Source organism: Corvus kubaryi, unplaced genomic scaffold (assembly GCF_017639235.1).
Source record: "Corvus kubaryi isolate FWS band 111438036 unplaced genomic scaffold, C.kubaryi_AGA036_p1.0 65454, whole genome shotgun sequence".
Lineage (NCBI taxonomy): Eukaryota > Metazoa > Chordata > Aves > Passeriformes > Corvidae > Corvus > Corvus kubaryi.
In genome coordinates this window covers 76,780-96,030 of record NW_024582012.1, presented here as the reverse complement: position 1 = coordinate 96,030, position 19,251 = coordinate 76,780, and the positions used below count along the sequence as shown (strand labels likewise).

The 19,251-nt window shown below is 41.5% G+C and overlaps 1 protein-coding gene across 5 annotated transcripts in view; it reads left to right on the top strand.

Annotated features, from left to right (window-relative positions):
* Nucleotides 1-6: 6 nt before the first annotated feature.
* LOC121673478 (nuclear pore complex protein Nup153-like) overlaps nt 7-19,251 on the top strand; it is a 43,737-nt gene continuing 24,492 nt past the window's right edge. For all 5 annotated transcript variants that reach the window (XM_042046802.1, XM_042046803.1, XM_042046800.1 and 2 more), the window contains exons 1-3: nt 7-156; nt 16,326-16,542; nt 18,762-19,010. In XM_042046802.1, coding sequence (XP_041902736.1) covers nt 61-156; nt 16,326-16,542; nt 18,762-19,010 — 562 coding nt within the window. In that variant the 5' untranslated portion in view covers nt 7-60. The remainder of the gene's footprint in view (nt 157-16,325; nt 16,543-18,761; nt 19,011-19,251) is intronic.

The following is a 19,251-nucleotide window of genomic DNA, read 5'->3' as shown; positions in this document are numbered from 1 at the left end:
CAGCGGCCGCACCAGGAGGAGGGGGAGGAGGCCGCCGGCGGCGGCGGGCCGGATCACATCATGGCCTCGGGTGGCAGCGGCGGCGGCGGTAAGATCCGGACCCGACGGCACCACCTGGGAGCCGCGAAGCCGCCCTACGCGAGGGGCAAGCAGCAGGTGAGGTCGCGGGTCAACCCCGTGAACCCCTTCCTCTCCCCCGGCTCTACCCTCAGCGGCGGGAGGAGGCGCCCCGGAGGCCCGACCCGGCGGAGCCGCCTCTTCCCTCCGCCACCCTCCACCCCCCCCCGCTCTCCACGCAGTCCCACGTGCGCGGCTTCGGGCCGGGATTTCCCGGTGGAGCGGCCCGCGAGGAGGGAGGAGGGAAGGGTTTCCCGCCGGGGCCGCGGGGATTGTGGGATTTCCGGGCGCTCACCCCGCTCCGGCACCGCCGGGCTGCGGGGGGATCCTCGCCTCCCCTTTGTCTCCCGCCTGTCCCCCGCTAGGCAGGAGCAAAGGCGGGAGGAGGAGGAGAAGGCGGCGGCTGGGAATGGGTAGGTGCGCATTCCCTCCCCTCGCGGCTGTGGCGGGCTGGCTCCCACTCCGCGAGATGCTCGTTTTGTCTCTGGGCTGCCCGCTTTAATCGTGGTTACATTGATCTTAACTGGGTTACCGAGCTGGAGTTACTCGTCAGATTTAAGTGCATCGCTTCCGATATTTGCCTTTCTTTGCAAATTCCAGGTTGCAAATGAGTCTGTGAGGGTGCTGGGTAGTTAGGCATCTTCCATTGTTGGTGGGTTGTTTTTTTTTTTTTTTTGTAGAATGCTGCCTGCAGAACCCTTAGGTCTTCATTTGGCGATTTCTTCAGTGTCTTGCCTGTACCTAAACGTGCTGATGCAGTGCAAGTGGAACGTAATTCATAAGGCATTTGTTTTCCTTTGTATTGTAGGACAGAATAGATGGATAACAGAAAAAATCAGTTTTTAAATTGCAATACAAAGATCCCATGCCATTTAGAGTGGCTGCAGGGAGTAGAAGTGAAGATTCTTCCCAACTGCTGTTTGTCAAGGAATTTCAAGATGTCTGGAGACGGTGCTCTGGAAGTGCCTTTCACGTGTATTTATGAACCTGAAATTGACTGTAAAACCAAAGCGTTTACGTTATTAAATCGGTAATATAAGTCAGGGGATTAAATATTATATGCAAAATTGAGGGTGTGTTACACACAAATTGTTGCTCAATTAGTTTTTATTATTTGGGAAGTACTATACTTCGTCCTTTGTATAGCACACTGATCAGCAGTGTTGTCCTTGTAAAGCTGGCAGGGTGACGCTTCATCCAAAGAATCTCTGCACTTGCAGAGCAAATGTTGAAAGCTCTTACATGAACAACAGAGTAATGTTGGAATTGCAATATCCTGCATGTGGTGATACTCTGTAGATAGCTGATAAAACTTACAGATGAATTTAAAATAATTAGGTTAGATGGTTTTCTGATTGTTTTATTGTCTGTTATCTCTGTGTGTTTTCTAGTGCGTTTATTTAACAGTGTGCCAAAGCAAACGTGCTTGGGGGGATATCTGTGGGATTCAGCCCAGAGCATGGATGCTGCAAATCAACTACATAGATTAAATTAAGAAGTAATATATTGGGGAAGAAATGGTAGATAGGCAAACCAGTAGGTGTCATATACGTGCATTTGTTAATAAGGGATAGCTTTTTAACCCTATGCAGCTCACTAACCTGCATTACATAAAAAGATGAGCTCTGGGTAGACAGCTAACTTGAACTGGAATTAATTGACAAGTGTCAATATAACACCCACTCTACAGAAGTATTCTGTGGTTTGGAGTTAATTGTCTCTCAGTAATGAATTTGGGAAGACATGGAAGTGCTCAGTGCAGTCTGGACATGAGGTTATATCACTGATTCTGGTCTCCTGCTCCCCAAACTATTATCAATGAGTAAGCTCAGAAATACTGTATTGGAACTGTTCTATGTGCTTGGGGTCAAGACTGCAGTCCTGAAAACTCAGTCTCTTACCATCAAGCTCTGAAGGTGCCTAAGCACTGAATGCCATATAGCCAATACCTTTAAAGTTATTAGGATATCTGATTCTTTTCCCCTTGTATGAGAGATGAGTAGCATGATGCCAGGCTTACAATAGTAAGTCTGTTGTGTTTTTCTGATGTTGTTACGCTTTCTTGATGTTGTTATTTTGCCATAGTCTCACAGGGAGCTTGGTCAGGTGGGAATTCTCCGATTGTGCCCAACGTCCTGCAGAGTCAGTCTTCTGTTATGTTCAGTGACAGCTTTATAAGACAATTGGAAGAGGAGATGGTGCTGCTTTTCAAAGATGATTAGCTAAAGTGTTTGTTCAGAATGTGGTAGACCCTGCTTCAGATTTCTTTTTTGCCTAGAGGCATCAACCTACATCTTCCACTTTCTGGGCAAATATCCCAGTTGCCAAGTTGTGTGTTGTCTTCAGTTGTTCTGACTGAAACTGTGTTATTATCCAGAAAAAGAATGCGTGATTCACTGAGCCAGGAAGAGGATGTGTAAGAAGATGTTACCTTCCGAGAGTGGAGACATACAGCCTCTGATCCATGATTTCAGAAGTTATTTGTCATATATATTCTTGGAATAAACATGCAAAGCGCAGAATTTCCTGCCCTTTTCTCCCCAAGTGCCTGATAGAGCCATATTTCTTTATGTTTGCGTGTGTGGTTTTTTTAAGTGTGGAGCCTTTTTTAAAATCAGTCTCAAATAGGAAAGGTGAACAGATGCTGCTTGGAGGATGTGACTTGTAGCTTGTCTTTTCTCTTGGAAGGTGGAGATATGGGTAGATTTCCCCCACTAGGGAAGGAACTAAACCACAGTATTTTCCTCTCTGGGCTACCACCCTGCCTTATAAGAAGTGCACTGTCAGCAGCTGTATTATTAAAACCAAGAAACAAAAAGTAGCAGCACCATGGAGTAAGGATGGTGTTGACTCACCCAACTCACCCACCATGAAGATTTGAGGTGTAGGAGTCACATTGCAGAACAAAAAGAGCATTTTTGTATCTCTGTGTTGGGTGTTCTTAGAGTAGAATTGTGGAGTTCTTCCCATTGACTGTGCTTTTGTCGGGGCAGAATGTTAACTGCTCCACACTGAATGCATTGACTTAGGTTACACCGTGCTCAGCATGCTACCTGTTTACTTGGTCATCCCATGCTAAAATATCCAGCCTCCTCATGCACTTTTTAAGAAGCTTAGGCACTTGGGTTAAAATTACGGTTTCTTTGAGAGCTAAGCACATACCAAGTGAGGGAGCTGTTGTGTCCAGCATCTGGGTTTTGTCTTCCAGATGTGGCCCCAGTGTTTCTAAATGCTGGCTTTGGATAGATGACGGGAATTACTGGTGCAGATGTATAAATGGGAGGGATGTTTACATTGTTGGCTTATTAAACTGCTTCTTGAAGAGCATCTGTATGTTCCTACTGTTAATTTTATGTTTAATTTTGCGCTTTCATGTGCATGTGTGTGCACATGCTGGTTTAGTTTGGAACAGTGCCATTCTCATCCGCGTAACAGATTTCAGAGATTTTAAGTGTGACTTGAGGGAGAAGAGAACAAAATAACTTTACTTGGTAATTTTTTAACTTGATAATTAACCATTCAAAGGAAAGAGTCAGAGCACTTTGATTATAATGTAGATGTCCAAATCCAAAGATGTTTTCCTTGATGAAACTAGTTTAAGTTTCTGCATGTGTTGTAGTTGATCTTGTGCTGATGTAGTTAGGACGTTACCTGGCAAAGGGGACCACAAGGCCACTGAAAGCCACTTTCATTGATCCTGTTCCTGAAAGTCTCTCTGGATTTGTGAGTTTCATCAAGTCCCTTGAGATATCTTATAAGGTTTTTCCCAGAGGGCCTAGCTACAGGATCGGGAACTTAAAACTGTATGCAGCAGTATCTAAAGTATTGCACTGTTACCTGCTGGTGTCTTGAAGGTAGGCCTTGCTTGGTGGTGTCTGCAGGCAGTGGGCAGAAGGGATCTTACAAACCACCAGGTTTATTTTGTGAGGAGATTTTTATACTTTGGTACTAAAGAGTTTCTAGAGTAGCATATTGAGTAGTGTAACCTAGGTAATGTTTCATAAACCTTAAGCAGGAAAATACTAAGTAAAAAATCTTTATTAAGGGTGTCCATATGGACTTACACAAATACAGTTTTACTGTTTTGATTCCTGTCAACAGATTTGCACCTTGAAGCACACTTAGGTCATTGTACTTGTATGCAACTCTGCTTGATTTGGTTTAGTAGTAAGCTAGTACATTGAGCTAAAACAAATAGATTTGAAGAAATGTTTAATGTGTATTTAAAGATTTTTTTTAAAAGGCAACCCAGGACAATGGACTAATAGTCAACATCAGAAGTTTTGTCTGTGTCCCAGCAATATGATACTGTATTAGCAAAACAGATGTTTAAATTTGGTACTTGGCTTTCTACTGCTGCTGTAAACAAAAATGTATCCTAATTGGGAAGAACTTGTAAAACTGAGATATTGACAGTTTCCTCTCATTTAGGCTAACAGTACTGTACACTGGTACAAATTGTAGATGATGACTGCTATAGCATTTCATTAATATTCTGGGGTTTGTTTCACAGTGTTGTCGTGACAGTCTTGGAGGCTGTGGAGTGTTGGAGAAAAACAATATTAGTGAGTGGTATCTTAGGAGAAGAAAAAAGCAGATGAAATAATTGACTGTGTTAGCTGGGGCATTGCAAATTGTCTTCGGTTGCTGGCAGTACATCACTTCCTCTGAGTTATTTATTCCTCCAGTCAGTAATTAGAACCAGTTCTTGCTCCCCTGCCATGGACAAACTGAGCTGCTGCTGATTCTAACAACTGTGGCAGGACAGAGTTCAGAATCTCTTTTGCACACGCAAAAATGTTTGAGCAAAGGTATTCCAGATTGGTGCAGGTGGTGGGCTGCCATAGCATCATGTGATGAAATTGTAACACACTGGGATGACTGGCTCAGTGTTCATGGGGCAAACGGTGGATGTTGTTTACCTGGACTTTAGCAGTGCCTGCAGCATGGTCTCCCATGTGATCCCTGTTGTCCACTTGGCGAAATATGGACTTGTAAGGTGGACCATAAAGTGACTGGAAAATTAGCAGGACGATTGACCTTAAAGGTTTGTGACCAGCAGTACAGAGATCCAGTGGCAGCCAATTGCTAACTCTCAGAGGTTGATATTGAGGCTGATGCTGTTACATGTCTTTATCAACTACCTGGGATGAAGGAATGGCATGAATCCTCACCAATTTCCCAGATAATACCAAAGCTTGGGGAACTTCAGCCCTGTTGTATAATGAAGAATAGGGCTGCCATGGAAGAAACTTGACAGAAATGGGCTGTCAGGAACCTCATGACTTTTAATAAAGGCAAATGCGAAGTCCTTCATCTGGGACAAAACAACCCCACCTACCTGCTGGACAGCAAACTAACGTGAGTCAGCAGCACGCTCTTGAGGTAAAGAAGGCCAGCTGCATACTGAGAGGTTAGTAAGTATGTGGGAAGGGTGTTAAGGGAGTTGTTTTTTCCCCTACATGCAGCACTTCTAGGACTACATCTGGAGTGTTGTGTCCAGTTTTGGCCTGTCCAGTTAAAAAAAAAAAAAAAAGACAAAAACATATTGGAGTGAGTCTGGTTGAGAGTAACCAAAATGATGATGGGAGCAGAGGCCCATGGCTGAGAGAAATGGGTGCGTTCAGATTAAGAGCAGCAAATACCTAATAAGACTATAGAGAAGGTATAGCAAGGCTCTTCCAGGAGATTAATAGCAACACAAAGAGACAATGGACTCAAGATGTAAAAATGGAAATTCTGATTTCATATTAGGAAAAATCTTTTAACTGTGAGGCTAGTCAGCGTGTTGGAGGAACTGCCCAGAGAGGTCTCAAAACCCAGGCGGACTCAGCTGTGTATGACTTGCTGATTTCGGCCATTCTCTGAGCAGGAGATCGTAGTAGGTGACCTCTGGGGTGCCCTGCAGCCTCTGTGTGTGTATGGTTCTGTCAGAGCTGCTACAACTGGACCACAGAGCACACACAGGCATGGTTTCAGCATAAATGTCACTGTTACTCTAGGTTGGTTATCCTTTTGTTGGTCCATCCTCTAATTCTGTCTTCAGGGTTGTGCTGTCTCTTGAGGGAGGAAATAATGCCTCCATCTCACTGTGTTGCAGTTTTTTCAGAGAAAATTGCGAGCTTGCCCTCAAAAAGAGAGTAGCTAAGAGGCTTTTTTTCTACGGTTGCTGTTTTGCAGACCAGTTTTTTAAAATGTCCTCTGTCTTTCTTAGTGGTAGGTCATGATTTTTCTGTTATTAAGTTGTAAAAAATCTTGGGTTTTTTGCTTTTTAATGTTTTGTGTAATCAATTTAGTATTTATTGTGCTGCACTTGGCTTGGTGCAACCCTGAGTATCAGTGCAAGCTGGGGCATGAGTAGACTGAGAGCAGCTCTGCCAGGGACTTGGGGTTGCTGATGGACAAGAGGCTGGATATGAGTTGGCGATGCACACTTCCAGAAATCCAGACCTATTCTGGGCTGCATCCAAAGCAGTGTGGCCAGCAGGTCGAGGGAGGGGATTCTGCCTCTCCACTCCTCTCTGGTGAGGCCCCACCTGGAGTATTGCATCCAGCTCTGTTGGACTGAGGCCAGAGATGGGCCTCAAGAATTGTCAGGGGGCAGGAGCACCTGTCCCGCGAGGACAGGCTGTGAGAGAGTTAGGGCTGTTTATCCTGGAGAAGAGAAGGTTCTAGGAAGATGTTATGGTCACCTTTGAGTACATAAAGGGGACTTAGACTCCTTTAGCTGAAGGAGGGTTGATTCACGTTGGATGTAAGGGAGAATTTTTTAAAAAGAGGATGGTGATACTTTGGGACAGGTTGCCTGAAGAGGTGGTTGAAGCTCTGTTCCTGAAAACATTCAAGGTCAGGTTGGATGGGGTTCTGATCGACCTGATCTAGTTGATGGTGTCCCTGCTCATTGCAGGGAAGTTTGGACGAGATGACCTCTAAAGGTCCCTTCCAACCCAAAACATTCTATGAATCTATGCATGTTGCACTTAAGTATAGGATCTTTGGGTGAGTGTGGCTTAGTTGAGACTACTGTGGTTTTTTCAACTAAACATAAGTTCATCTTTATATTCCCATTTGCTGGGATGAAATGTGTGTGCTAACACAGGTGCACCAACATGTATTGAGTCCTACAGCTGTGAATAGCACACACAGTTTGCGAATCCCTGTGCCAGTAGAAAGTTTCCTTTCTCCTTGCTAAGGCTGCTTAATATTTTCTCAGTGGTTCTGCTCTTGGAAAAAGTTGTGTGAGAGTGTCTTGGGGAGCTGGCTGACTTTGCTTTTAGTTATGACTGTATTTTGAATCAAATGTTTTTGAAGTAGGTATGTCTCAAGACTCCTTCCCTTATTAGAGCTCAAGGCCTGGCAACCTCCTAGACTGAAGTAAACGAAGCAAAGAGCTGAACTGTTCAGTTGTCATTTTCTTTGAGACTGGATTACAGAGAGGCACTGAAATATTTACAGTAACGAGATACAAAATTGATGAGACTGTAATACAGGTGTATTTGTAATTAAAATCATCCTAAGCTAAACAGATGAAAACAAGGTTTAAAGTGATTTAAATGTAGCTGTGTTTGGGAATTGCTGTGATGCAACGAGATACATATTAAATTTATTTATAACAGCGTTCTAATGCCAGCCTTTATTAAACTTACTTTACAGAGTTGTAGAATATATACAGATTTGTAGATGCCATTACCTTCAGTCACTAAAAAAATAATCTCTATGTGCAATGGCAATTTTTCATGTTGCTGGTGAGAGAACAGTGTTTGAAGATACTGGTTATATGTTTGTGAGATGCTCTTGGTTCTGTCAGTTGCAGTGTGATGAAAAAATATGGGCAGAAAGACACTGCTGCCCCTCACAACTGAAGATTACTGCCCTGCAGCAGAGCTGAGGCTGCCTCAGCTTTATAGTTTCAGAATATTACCTTAAAATGTCAAATTATGTAACAATACCCCTTGCTGCTGCAGCTAAAGCAACTGTATCCAAGGGTCATTATTTTGGTTTCTCTTAGGCGTCAATTCTTACATTTTAAAATCTAGTCAGGAAGTGTATGCACCAGGGTTAGATGTGTCCAAATTTAAAGTAATTGCAGGTTATGCTGGTTTAGATGAATTGTGAGGCTTAACTTTTATATGCTGCACAATGTCTGTAGGAAGTAGGAAGGCTTTGAGTTTTGCTGAAGTACCAAATTATCACAGAGTAACTAAATGTGATTATTTGGTTACTTGATTTTAATTTACTGGTTCAAATTTGTGAGTTAGATAACATACTGAATGTGCAACAGGATTGGCTGTACATTTTGCAAAATGACTAGCATGTGGTATTGTCAGCTTAGTTTGTAGATCAACATGGACAGAAAAGATATTTCAAAGGGACCACGTGAATATTTTACTGATTTTTGCTAATACTGCATTATATTTTAAAATTTAATTCCAGTATTCTGGTTTGAAGACTGTTTTCCAAAGTGTCAGGAGTGAGATTTTGTTGCATAAGTACTTAATTTTGTGAATATGCTTCAAACCTTCAAGCCTTGTCCTCACTAGGAGGCACTGGACACGGGGATAGACGTCAGCAAGCTGTGAGTTGACCTCAGATGGCATTTAACTGTTGTTTCAGGAGTTGTTGCAGAATTTGAGCTGCCCGTTTTTGTGTTTTAAATATGTAGCTTATCCTCACCACTATGTGCCATAGATTAGCCTGTGATACCATGCTTTGTTTGTGAGTGCATTTAGGCAAAATGGCATTGAAAATGTTTAACTGTTTGCTGGGAGCTTAGTACACTGTAGCAGGTAGAAAATCTGTAGTTTGGGGTATGATGTATTGATAGCCCTTGTATGCATAAACTTTTTGGCTGTAAATGCAGGAAGAGGAAGACTTTCCCATTATCAGTTATGTTTGGTGATGTCGAAATACTGTAATGAATTGGGTCTTATTGTATATAGAATACCTGTAAATAAGATAAACAATTTTATGCCTAAGTAGTGTATTTAAATCCTAAATATAAAATGTGTGTTATACATTGCTAAATCTGATAACTTGTGCTAATGGACTTGTAAAGACCATTTGGTGCCATGAGAAATGTACTTCTCGATCATTGTAGTTTTGAAATTCTTGTCCATGTAGTTATGTTGGAAATAAAAGTAAAAATAATAAGTTTAGACTATAGGGTTTCCTTATAGGAAAGATATTCTGAGCAGCATTTCAATTAATATAATTCTAGATACTGCTTATGAAACTTAGCTGGAGACACACTGTGGTAGCTAAGTTGCGGCAGTCTTTCAATTAAAAAATACTAACTACTTGGAGTTCCTTCTTAAATTGGGAAAGAAAGAACTTTAAAAATGCTTGTAAAGTTCTAAGGGAAAATAGTCTCATGAATCTTAAACTTTTTGGTTTTGATGCTGATAGATTTCTATCTCAAAGTGTAAAACTGAATGTAATTTACAGCACACATTGCTGATCGCTGCTGATGGTTAACTAGTGCTTAATGTAGTGCTTCCTGAAAGAAAGAAAGAAAGTTACCTTGTACTTCATGGTGCCTTTTGTAATGTTGTCACTGTGTCAACTGAAGGTGTGGACAAAACTTGAGATAAAACCATGCAGTGTCACAAGGATTTAACCTAGTGGGTGAGGCACTGATTTATCTCTCAGAGCATATACTGGTGTTTTGCTCTCAGTTGTAAGTGATAGTGATGTGTACAGATGTGCAAATAGTGCCAGAAAATACCTGAATTTCCCTGGAACTTTTATTCTAAAGCTAACTAGACTAAGGAAAATAAGGCTCACTTCAAGCAATAAGAAAGAAATACACTGGCATCAGGTAATACAGTCCCTTCTTCATGACTTTCAGAAATAAATCTGAACTAGTCCATTTGCCTTAAATAAGTGTTGTTTTTCAAATGTTACATAATTAATAGCATTCCTGAAACACATTGTTCGTATTAAGTCATAAGTGTTATTGTCTTTTTTCTAAATGAAATATCAAACTCTGCTGTCCTACATCCAAATTGAAGCCACTCCCTAAATAGCAAAAGCAGAGTTAGTCTAAGCCAGTCTAAGTCTGCTGCTGCAAGAGGCAATCATGCAATGTTTCCATTTCTATTCCTGCTTTTGCATGAGCATTAATGCAGGCATATGGTAAGGTGCACCAGCAACCTGATGCCCCTGAGGGGTAGTCCTCACTATCAGTCTATAGACAGATTTTTGGTTGGATCTATTTAATAGAGCCTTGATACAGTTTGTCATTTGGTTGCTTATATGTGCTAGTGGAAGCACGAGGGAAGGGTGAGTTGAAGAGGAGAAAGGGACAGTGTCTTTAAAGACAGTATGGACACAGGATGGTTGAAAGAAGGGAGAATTTTGTTTCGTGTTCCTCTGGTCCTGGCTGCCTGATCGTGCTTTCTCTCAGGCCAGTTCTGGTGCACTGAGCCAGTTCAACTCATTAGCCCAGCAGAGAAACACGTACTTTTTGCCAGATTAATGAATTCAGCTAGTATGGAGAGTAGCCTGCTATGTGCCAGAGCTGGCATAAGCTGACTGTGGGGGATGGAGGGCAAGAAAATTCTTTTTTGGTGTTTGGAAGTGGTTACATTGGTCTGCTCTATCTCATTGAACATCACTATTAAGGGCAGGTTTTCTTTTTGAGGACTTACTGATTCATATGTTCTAATAACTTTAACTTTGAAATTGGAAGCAAAGTCTCTGAGAGGCAAGAATTTGATGCTTTTCAGATGTATGTGTACAGTGAAGTAGAAATTAGCTCTTTTATCCAGTTATGTATTTTGCATCTCTGACAAATTTCTGTAGGTGTATGATGGTTAAATAATTTTTATATGATTTTTTTTCATACTTAAACCTTCTGGACTGAAACAAACTCAATTACAAAATGGGTGCTTTCGAGTAATGTGTCACTGCTGAGTACTCCTGCCAGCACTGTCCCCACCCTGTGCTGTGTGAAAGACCCTTACAAGCTGGAACAACTGTCCTATTCTGTAAATATTTTTGGCCAAGAAATAGTCTGCTTTTAAGTTTGGAATTCAAACTGTGACCATAAACTACTGGTTTTTCTTTCTTTATATAAATCCTTTGAAGAAATGGTATTTTAAAGTAGTAAATTACGACACCTGTTTGTTAACTGATATTTCTCTCTACATATCTTTTGCTTAGTGTTGCAGTCAGTATGGATTTATGAAAGGCAGGTCCTTCTTGACCAATCTGATCTCCTTCTGTGATAGAGTTACCCACCACCTGGTGGATGAGGGAAGGGCTCTGGATGTTGGATGTCATCTGCCTAGAATTTAGTAAAGCCTTTGGCACCATTTCCCGTGGCATTCTCCTGGGGAAACTGGCTTCCCATGGTGTGAATGGGTGTGATCTTTGCTCGTAAAAACTGGATGGACGGCCAGGCCCAGAGAGTGGTGGTGAATGGGGTTGCATCCAGCCGGTGACCAGTCAAATAGTGTTTGCCAGTGTTCAGTGTTGGGGCCAGTCCTATTTAACGTCTTCATCAATGACCTGGACAAGGGTATCAATTGCACCCTAAGCCAGTTTGCAGATGACACCAAGATGGGCAGGAGCATTGATCTTCTGGAGGACAGGAGAGCTCTAGAGAGGGTCTAGAAAGGCTGGATAGATGGGCTGAGGCCAGTTGCATGAGGTTCAGTACGATGAAGTGCAGAGCCCTGAACTTGGGTTTCAACAATCCCCTGCAGAGCTGCTAGCTGGGGTGTAAGGGTGGCTGGAAAGCTGCTCAGTGGAAAAGGACCTGGTGGTGCTGGTCAACAGTGGCTGAACAGGAGCCCGTCTGTGCCCAGGTGGCCAAGAAGGCCAGTGGCATACTGGCCTGGATCAGCAATAGTGTGGCCAGCAGGACCAGGGTAGTGATTGTCCCCCTGTACTGGTGAGGCCATGACTGGAATTCTGTGTTCAGATTTGGGCCACTAACTACAAGGAAGACACTCAGGTACTGGACTGTGTCCAGAGAAGGGCAACAGAGCTGGCACTTGAGGACATGGTTTAATGGTGAACATGATGATAGTGCTGGGTTAGCAGTTGGACTTGATGATCTTAAAGGTGTTTTCCAACCTTAATGATTCTATGACCTCATGAGAAGAGGCTTCGGACCCTCCAAGGAAGGATTTAAGTCTTCAAGACACGACTTTGGGCCCTGGAAATGGGCTTTTGGATGTGAGAAAGAGAGTTTGAACTCTGAGGTTGGGTTTTCATGGGTTTTGGGCCCTACAAGGATGCTTCAATACCACAAATGAAGGCTTTCCCCCCCTATAAATGGGTCTTGGGAGTCATAGAGGAAGGCTTTGAGCCCATTAGAATGAAGGCTGAATCCTAAATAGGAGGCTTTGATTCCTGAGATGGAGGCTTTGGAAACAGGGTTTGGGCCTGAAGATGTGCCTTTGTACTCTATAAAGAAGACTTTAAATTCTACAGGTGAGGCTTTGGACCTTCCAAATCAGACTTTGGGCCTTCAAAATAGTGTTCTGGGCCCTTCAGGTGAGTCTTGAGACCTAAGGAGCAGGGCTTGAAACTTAGAAATGAGTGTTTGTGCCCAAACAAGGAGGGTTTGGACTCCTGGGTAGCAGTTGGACACAGTGATCTAAGAGGTCTTTTCCAGCCTTAATAGTTCAGTGATTCCATGATGTTAAGCCAGTGTGCCTTGGAGTAGCTGTTACTGTAGTTACTGTTGCTATGATGTTTGTATACATAGACTTAGATAGACCTAGCAGGGCTGCAGACACTTGAGATGATGCACAGATTTTGAAAAACTGTTTTAAATACCTATTCATAAGCTACTGGGTCTTTCCAGTGGGTTTTCATTTTTCTCAGCTTTCCTGCTGGTATTTTTTGGGATGAGTGCATCTGAGGTGCAAAGATAGCAGTTGGTACTGAGAGCAGCTGAAACCTCTGAAATCAGTCAGTTAAGGAGTAAAACATGTTCACTGAATAAAACACTGCAGTCACACAGTTGGGATTGCCCCACTAGGTCTTCTGCCCTTTCATGATATTAAGTTTGGTGCCTGTGTGGCCTGTAGAAATGAGAAGTTATGAACATTAAACTGCATGCCAGTGCCACTTCCTCTGCTCCCAACCTGAGACTGGGAACTAGAACAGTTTTTGTGCAGTAGCATGTTCAGAGTAGCTGTAGTGAATGAAGCTCTTCTGGAAGGGACTGGTTCATAATTGTGGCATGAGGAGATCGGGATCTGAGCAGTTTTCTGGAGAATAAGCCTACTAGAGTTGTCTGCTGTGTCTTTTGTATTTAATCTCTGAAGATCTGTTGGCATCGATGAGATGTGCAGTATCCTTGTAAGCCTTCTAGAAGGATTAATGATTCCTGTGTGGGGAGATGGGATGAACAAAATGCAGAGCTGGTGACACAGAAGTAGTAGAGGGAGAGTGCTCTGCTGCTGACAGAGTTGGCTTGTTTGCATGTGCAGAGAGAGGGAAAGGGTGTTCAAATGCATATGCTGAAGTTGAAGAATAAGAAAACTACAAGTTATGGTAAGATTGAAATGTCAGCTTCAAAGACAGCGTAAGGTGTGACATTTCGCTGAAATGTTGTGGCAAGAACAAGGCATGTGCATGTTCAAATGTGTGGTTGGTCAGTGGTACCTTAACTGCTCGACGTGATCAGGAATCCAGCCATAGAGCTTTACTGATTGGCTTTCAGCTCTGATGGGCAGGTAAGAGATGATGGAAGGAAATTTTATTTTGTTGTTGTTGTCTGTGTGTATTTGAATAGGCATACCTGGGGTGTGTGGTGTATTTTTAGGGGGAAGGTGTTTGTTTTTCTAGCGGGATCCTTGTGTGATGATGGCTCATTCATAATGCTTGCATAGTTCTTTTACAGTGCCTTTAATATTTCGCAGATGGAAAATGTAGGTGCCTTTACATGTATTTTGCTTTCTCTTTCTTTGTCACTAAGCCAGCATTATTCTGGAGTATAAAACTATGCTCCTTATCTACCACTGTGCCTAAACCAGATGGAACAGGCCATTAGTACTTGGTACAGTATGGCTGTGCTGAGTTCTAGCTCATGCATTGGTTTGGGAAGTTACCCTGTGCTACCCAGCTTGGAATGCTGATTATGTGGAGAATGGAAAGGCTGCCATTTGCAGGAAAGGGTCAAACCAGTCTGGTGTCAGATATGGATGGTAAAATGTCATCTTGGTTAATGACTAGTCTAGCTACATTCTCCAGTTACTCATTTGGTTTACTAATGATTGGGTGTTTAGTCTTCTGGATGCCTATGACTTCTTCCATATTGAGTCTCAGGCAGCTTTCAGTCCTGGGAGGATTTCCTCAGCAAGAGAAACATACTGGCACCTGTTTTATGGCCAGTAATGTCTTATTCTCTAATGGAGAGACTCTAGCAATAGTGAATGTAGTAATGCCTAGCTTTTTGGAAAGAGCATTGCCTTGAATGCAGTTTGTGTCCTGACCATTTGCTTATTTTGGCAAATTTTTGACTCCTCTGAGTTCCTGATATGCTTTTAGTCATAGCAGCAAAATATTCACTCCCCTAAAGGGGGACAGTGTGTCATAAGTAAAGGTGAAAATGAGGGGCTGGGAACAGACTGCCCTTGCTGGTGCCGGGCACTGAACTGCTTGTGAGCTCTGGTGTTGCACAGTTTTTGTTGTTGGAATGCTGAGGCTTAGTATTTATGTAGAATAGCAGCAACACTAAGCATGGCATATTAGTGTGCATCTTAGTGTGGTGATTGTGATAGATGTGGTTTTTATGCTGTATTCTGTCTGGTTTAAGCTGTCCCTAGCTAGTTATTCTTTGTGCAAGTAAAAGATTAAATTACAGTTCATTATGAAAAATGTCAAATTGTAAATTAAGATGACTTTCTTTCTGTGAAAAGACTTTTGTTTTCTACCTTCCCTTTCTCCTCTTTGCCAGGCCCCCTTCTAACTCCAGATTCAAGGGTGTCCTGTAAGTTGGTGTTTGTGTTACTGTGTATGAAAGATGTGAATGACAGATACGGGCTTTTTCTTTCATATGTGCTGATTTTTTTAAGAAAGTTGAATACAACAGGGTTCTTGTTTCAGAGTTGTTTACTAGACTAACTACTACATGTTCAAAGAATATTCTCAATTTTCTACACATGAATAATAATTTTTATAAAATTTTGTTGCCTAAACCCAGAAAAATACCAAAGTACCTTGATGCATGTGTTAGGAACTGGCAATGAAGTTCAAAAAAATCTTTTTAAACTCTTGTTGCTTTTCAGTTTCCAAAGCATTGAAATTGTGGAGGTAGCTTTGCTGCTTGCTTCCAGCTTGCAGGGGTTAGCAGCTGGTTCTGTGGCTGCAGCCAGTGTAAGAGGGGCAGCTCCATGTTGCAAGCAGTCTGCTGTGCAGGGTTGAGATTGACAGGAAGGCGTGTTGAAATTTTGAGGATGTGATGGGGAGCAAGTGACTGCCTGAAACAAAATGTTAAATAAATATTTCTTACCAGAATGTAAGCATTACAAATAATTGGTAAATGTCAAAATGGAAATGCCTGGTATATATTCAGTAACTGCTGAATATTAAGGTTTGGAAATACAAAACTTTAACATACCACGAAATGAAATTTGATCAAATTGAATATATTTAACAGTCCTTTAGTGAGGAGTCTGTTGTTCAACTCCAGCTGTTTCTTCTGAGATCCTTTCAGGATACCCTCACTGTTCAGAGCATAGTAGTGGGGTTTTTGATACACATTGTTCCTTCAGTTCAGCATTAGGAAAAGAAATATTTAAGTTCACTGATTTTAGTAGCTATTACTGCTCATCACTATTGCTGTAGATAATTGCTGAGTTTCTGGGTTTGATGGTTTTTCAAGTGAAGGTGTTAAAAGGAAAAGTCCTGAAAAGACAGTATGTACATCAGGAGTTATTTAGAAATTGAATTTCTTGATGAGCTTGTGACTTGACAAGCCTTTGGTGAACTTCAGCTGTAGTTTCAGAATCTGGAAGTTTTGCCAAGGTCACTGGGAAGTGCAGAAACTGATGGGTTAGTAGTAAATCAGTGTTAGGTGCGCACTTTTGTCATTCATGTTCCAGAAGTATGGGTATTCTTTGTCAAGGATCCACCACCTTTTAATCTTACTCATCTGAATATTGCTGTCTAATGTCTGTCTTCGAGGTCTGTGCAAAGTTGCATCCCAGAATATGCTGCTGACTGTGTTTCTGTATTTTTCTTTCAAGCTGGGGCTCATTAGCAGAGTGACCGAATCAGTGAAAAACATCGTGCCGGGATGGTTGCAGAAGTATTTCAATAAAAGGGAAGATAAATGTGTAGATACGAATGAATCGGCAAACGAGGAAGAGAATCCAGTAAATTATCACCATGATTATGCAAATGAAGATGCCTTGGTAATTGATGGGAGAATCACGCCTGAATCAGCAAGAATTAATTTAGAAGGTATGTGAAATATCATTTAGTATTCTGACCATCTGTATTTATTCACAGATTTCTAGTTTTGAATCTTCATTTCCAGGGGAGGCTAGAAGGAGCATTTGGACAGAAAGAAAGCAAACAACAAAAAACCCCACAACACCCAAACCAAAACGACCAACCAACCAAAAACCCCAACCAAAAATAGCCCCACACAAAGCAAAATCAAAGTAAAAAACCTCAGCAACTCAGTTTTTAGAACTGGCTCAGCTTCAAAGTTTAAACATAATTTCAAAATATACTGGAAGTTGACTTACAGGCCTTGGAAGTCATGAGTTAACTTCAGATAGTCAACTAGCCAAGTGCAAAATATTGCTAACATTCATTTGTGAGTGTGTTGGGTTATGTTTTCTTTTTAAAGGATCTGGAATGAAAGTTTATCTAATTGCCTGAGGTAGTAGAAACATTAATTTGTTTTGTTGTCCTCAAAAGACCAGATGCTAGAATGCCAGAGGAAAATTCCCTCATGTGTCCTGATTATTTTTCTTTTCTTTTCCTTTGGGCTTCTTCAATCAATTTATTACATTTCCTTGTTAGTTTAGTGGAGATCTGGGGAACTTTGTTTATGATGTTATTCTTTTTGAAATATTTTGTAACATTAAGGTGTGGCATTGCTTCGGGTCTTTGAAAACCATTTGGATCCTTGGCAAAGAAATTTATAACCCTTTTACCATATTAAAATTAATCTGTGGTTTATATCTATGCTTCTCACTGTTTCTGTAGTACTTTGTGAATTTGTATATGCTCTCATTTGAGTTTCTCTTAAATTAGCAGTTTTGGGAACTCAGTTTTTAATTAGGTGAGAAATTTTGTCTGAACACGTACATAACCATCTGTGTGGACAGTCAGTTGCTTCTGTTGGCAGAATGAAAAATAATGAGGAAATACCTTTGTCACCAATGTCATCTAATTGTAAATAAAGAGCTTTACTGCTCTCTGTGTAGCTGTAGCTTGAGAATAAGTTTGTATAAAGGAATAGAGAAGGTTTTCATGAATGAGTAATCTGTGTTGGCTTTCCTAAAGAATTGTGTGAAAGGACCTTTCAGTGAGAACAGCTGCACGGCAAACTTTCTAGCTCCAAGAAATCAGGAGCAAATGGGACACCCTAGAACGTCAGTAGCTTGTGTTGCAGTTCGTGGATATTGTAGTCTAATCTTTCTAGCTGTAGTTAATAATAATATTTTTTATTATTACTGGTATTTTTATTTTAGAAAGCCTGTTTCTTTGGCTCTGAGGCACCAATTTGCTAGAGCCTGTATTCTTTGCTTGGCCAGCCTTTGGTCTCATAATGCTTTCTTTCATCTCGAACAAGACAGTCCTAAAATCTACCAGTGCTTTGGAGAATTAATTGCTAGTACTGCTGTGCTTATGAAGATTGAAGTGGCTAGTTTAAGCTTCAGTGCAAATGTCAGGATGGTAGTGTCTCAAAGTTCACACCCAGAAATCCCGGGAGGGACTGTAGACATACGGACATCAGGCAAGATGGCCATTAATAGCTGTTCCGTTCATGTGGCGAGTTGGAGCTGTGAGGCCACCTTTTGCAGGACACTGGCAATGTTTACAGACCCTTTTCATGAGGAAAAAATGCCCATCTTACAACTGAGGCCATGTTGCTTACTTGTCCTTTGTGCCAAAATCTCAAAAACTAATAGATAGGAGGTAATTTGCCTGTAGCATGACCTGATATGATAGAATTTGGAAGGGAGGATGATGACACCAGAACAAATAAACCCCCCCAGAATCTCTGCAAATACACGTTTTCATGCTACATAATCATACTAACATCGTCTTTTTTACAAGATGATAAAAACTGCAGAGTTGTCTGTAACTTGTCAGGTAACCTCAAATTTTGGAAAGCTTATTGCAAGCATTATCTGGAGGAGAAGGAATTTATAGATGTTTGATTTAGTGAAAGACACAGTTTAAGCGCTTGAGCACAGGGTCAGAATTTGGTATTGTAAAATCCCATCAAGTACTTCTTAATGTGACATCAATGCTTAGTATTGCAAGCAGTGTTGCTGTTGTAATCAGACAGATGAAACCCTATCTGGGTGAGGAAGTTAAATTCAGCTTCTCTATTTTTGTGCTTAGAACTTGGCAATAAGCGTGGCTGTTGATAGAAAACAGGTTTTGGCTTCTGTGAGCTTGTCTACAGGGAAGCTGATTGTTTCGCTGTTTTTGTTTAGAACCATCCACAAGCAGGTCTGCACTGAACTTCTCAGATGTGTTAACAAGGCCCTCTCTTCACCGGAGCCATTTGAACTGCACTGTGTTGGATTCCACAGTCCCACACTGTCAGCCCTCCACATCATCTTCACTTGGCATCGGCAGTCCTGGGCTGTCCCTCGTAAAGGAAATAAAAGATTCTACCTCTCAGCATGATGACGATAACATCTCAACAACCAGTGGCTTCTCCTCTAGAGCATCTGATAAAGGTAACTTGTTCTCTAATTGATTTGCTTGATAACATGAAGTACTTTGTATTCTTCAATATTCCACATTGCTTTTAGTAAGTAAATAGGCAGGAGAATTCTTAGTAGGAGAATATGAGCTCTGGATGTTAGAATTCAATTTAATTTTTAGTATTTTAGAAGTATGTAATCCTGTCACCTTTTAAATATAACCATGCTTGGAATGCATTTTTGAGTCCCTGATATTCTAAAGAGTCAGTGCTGA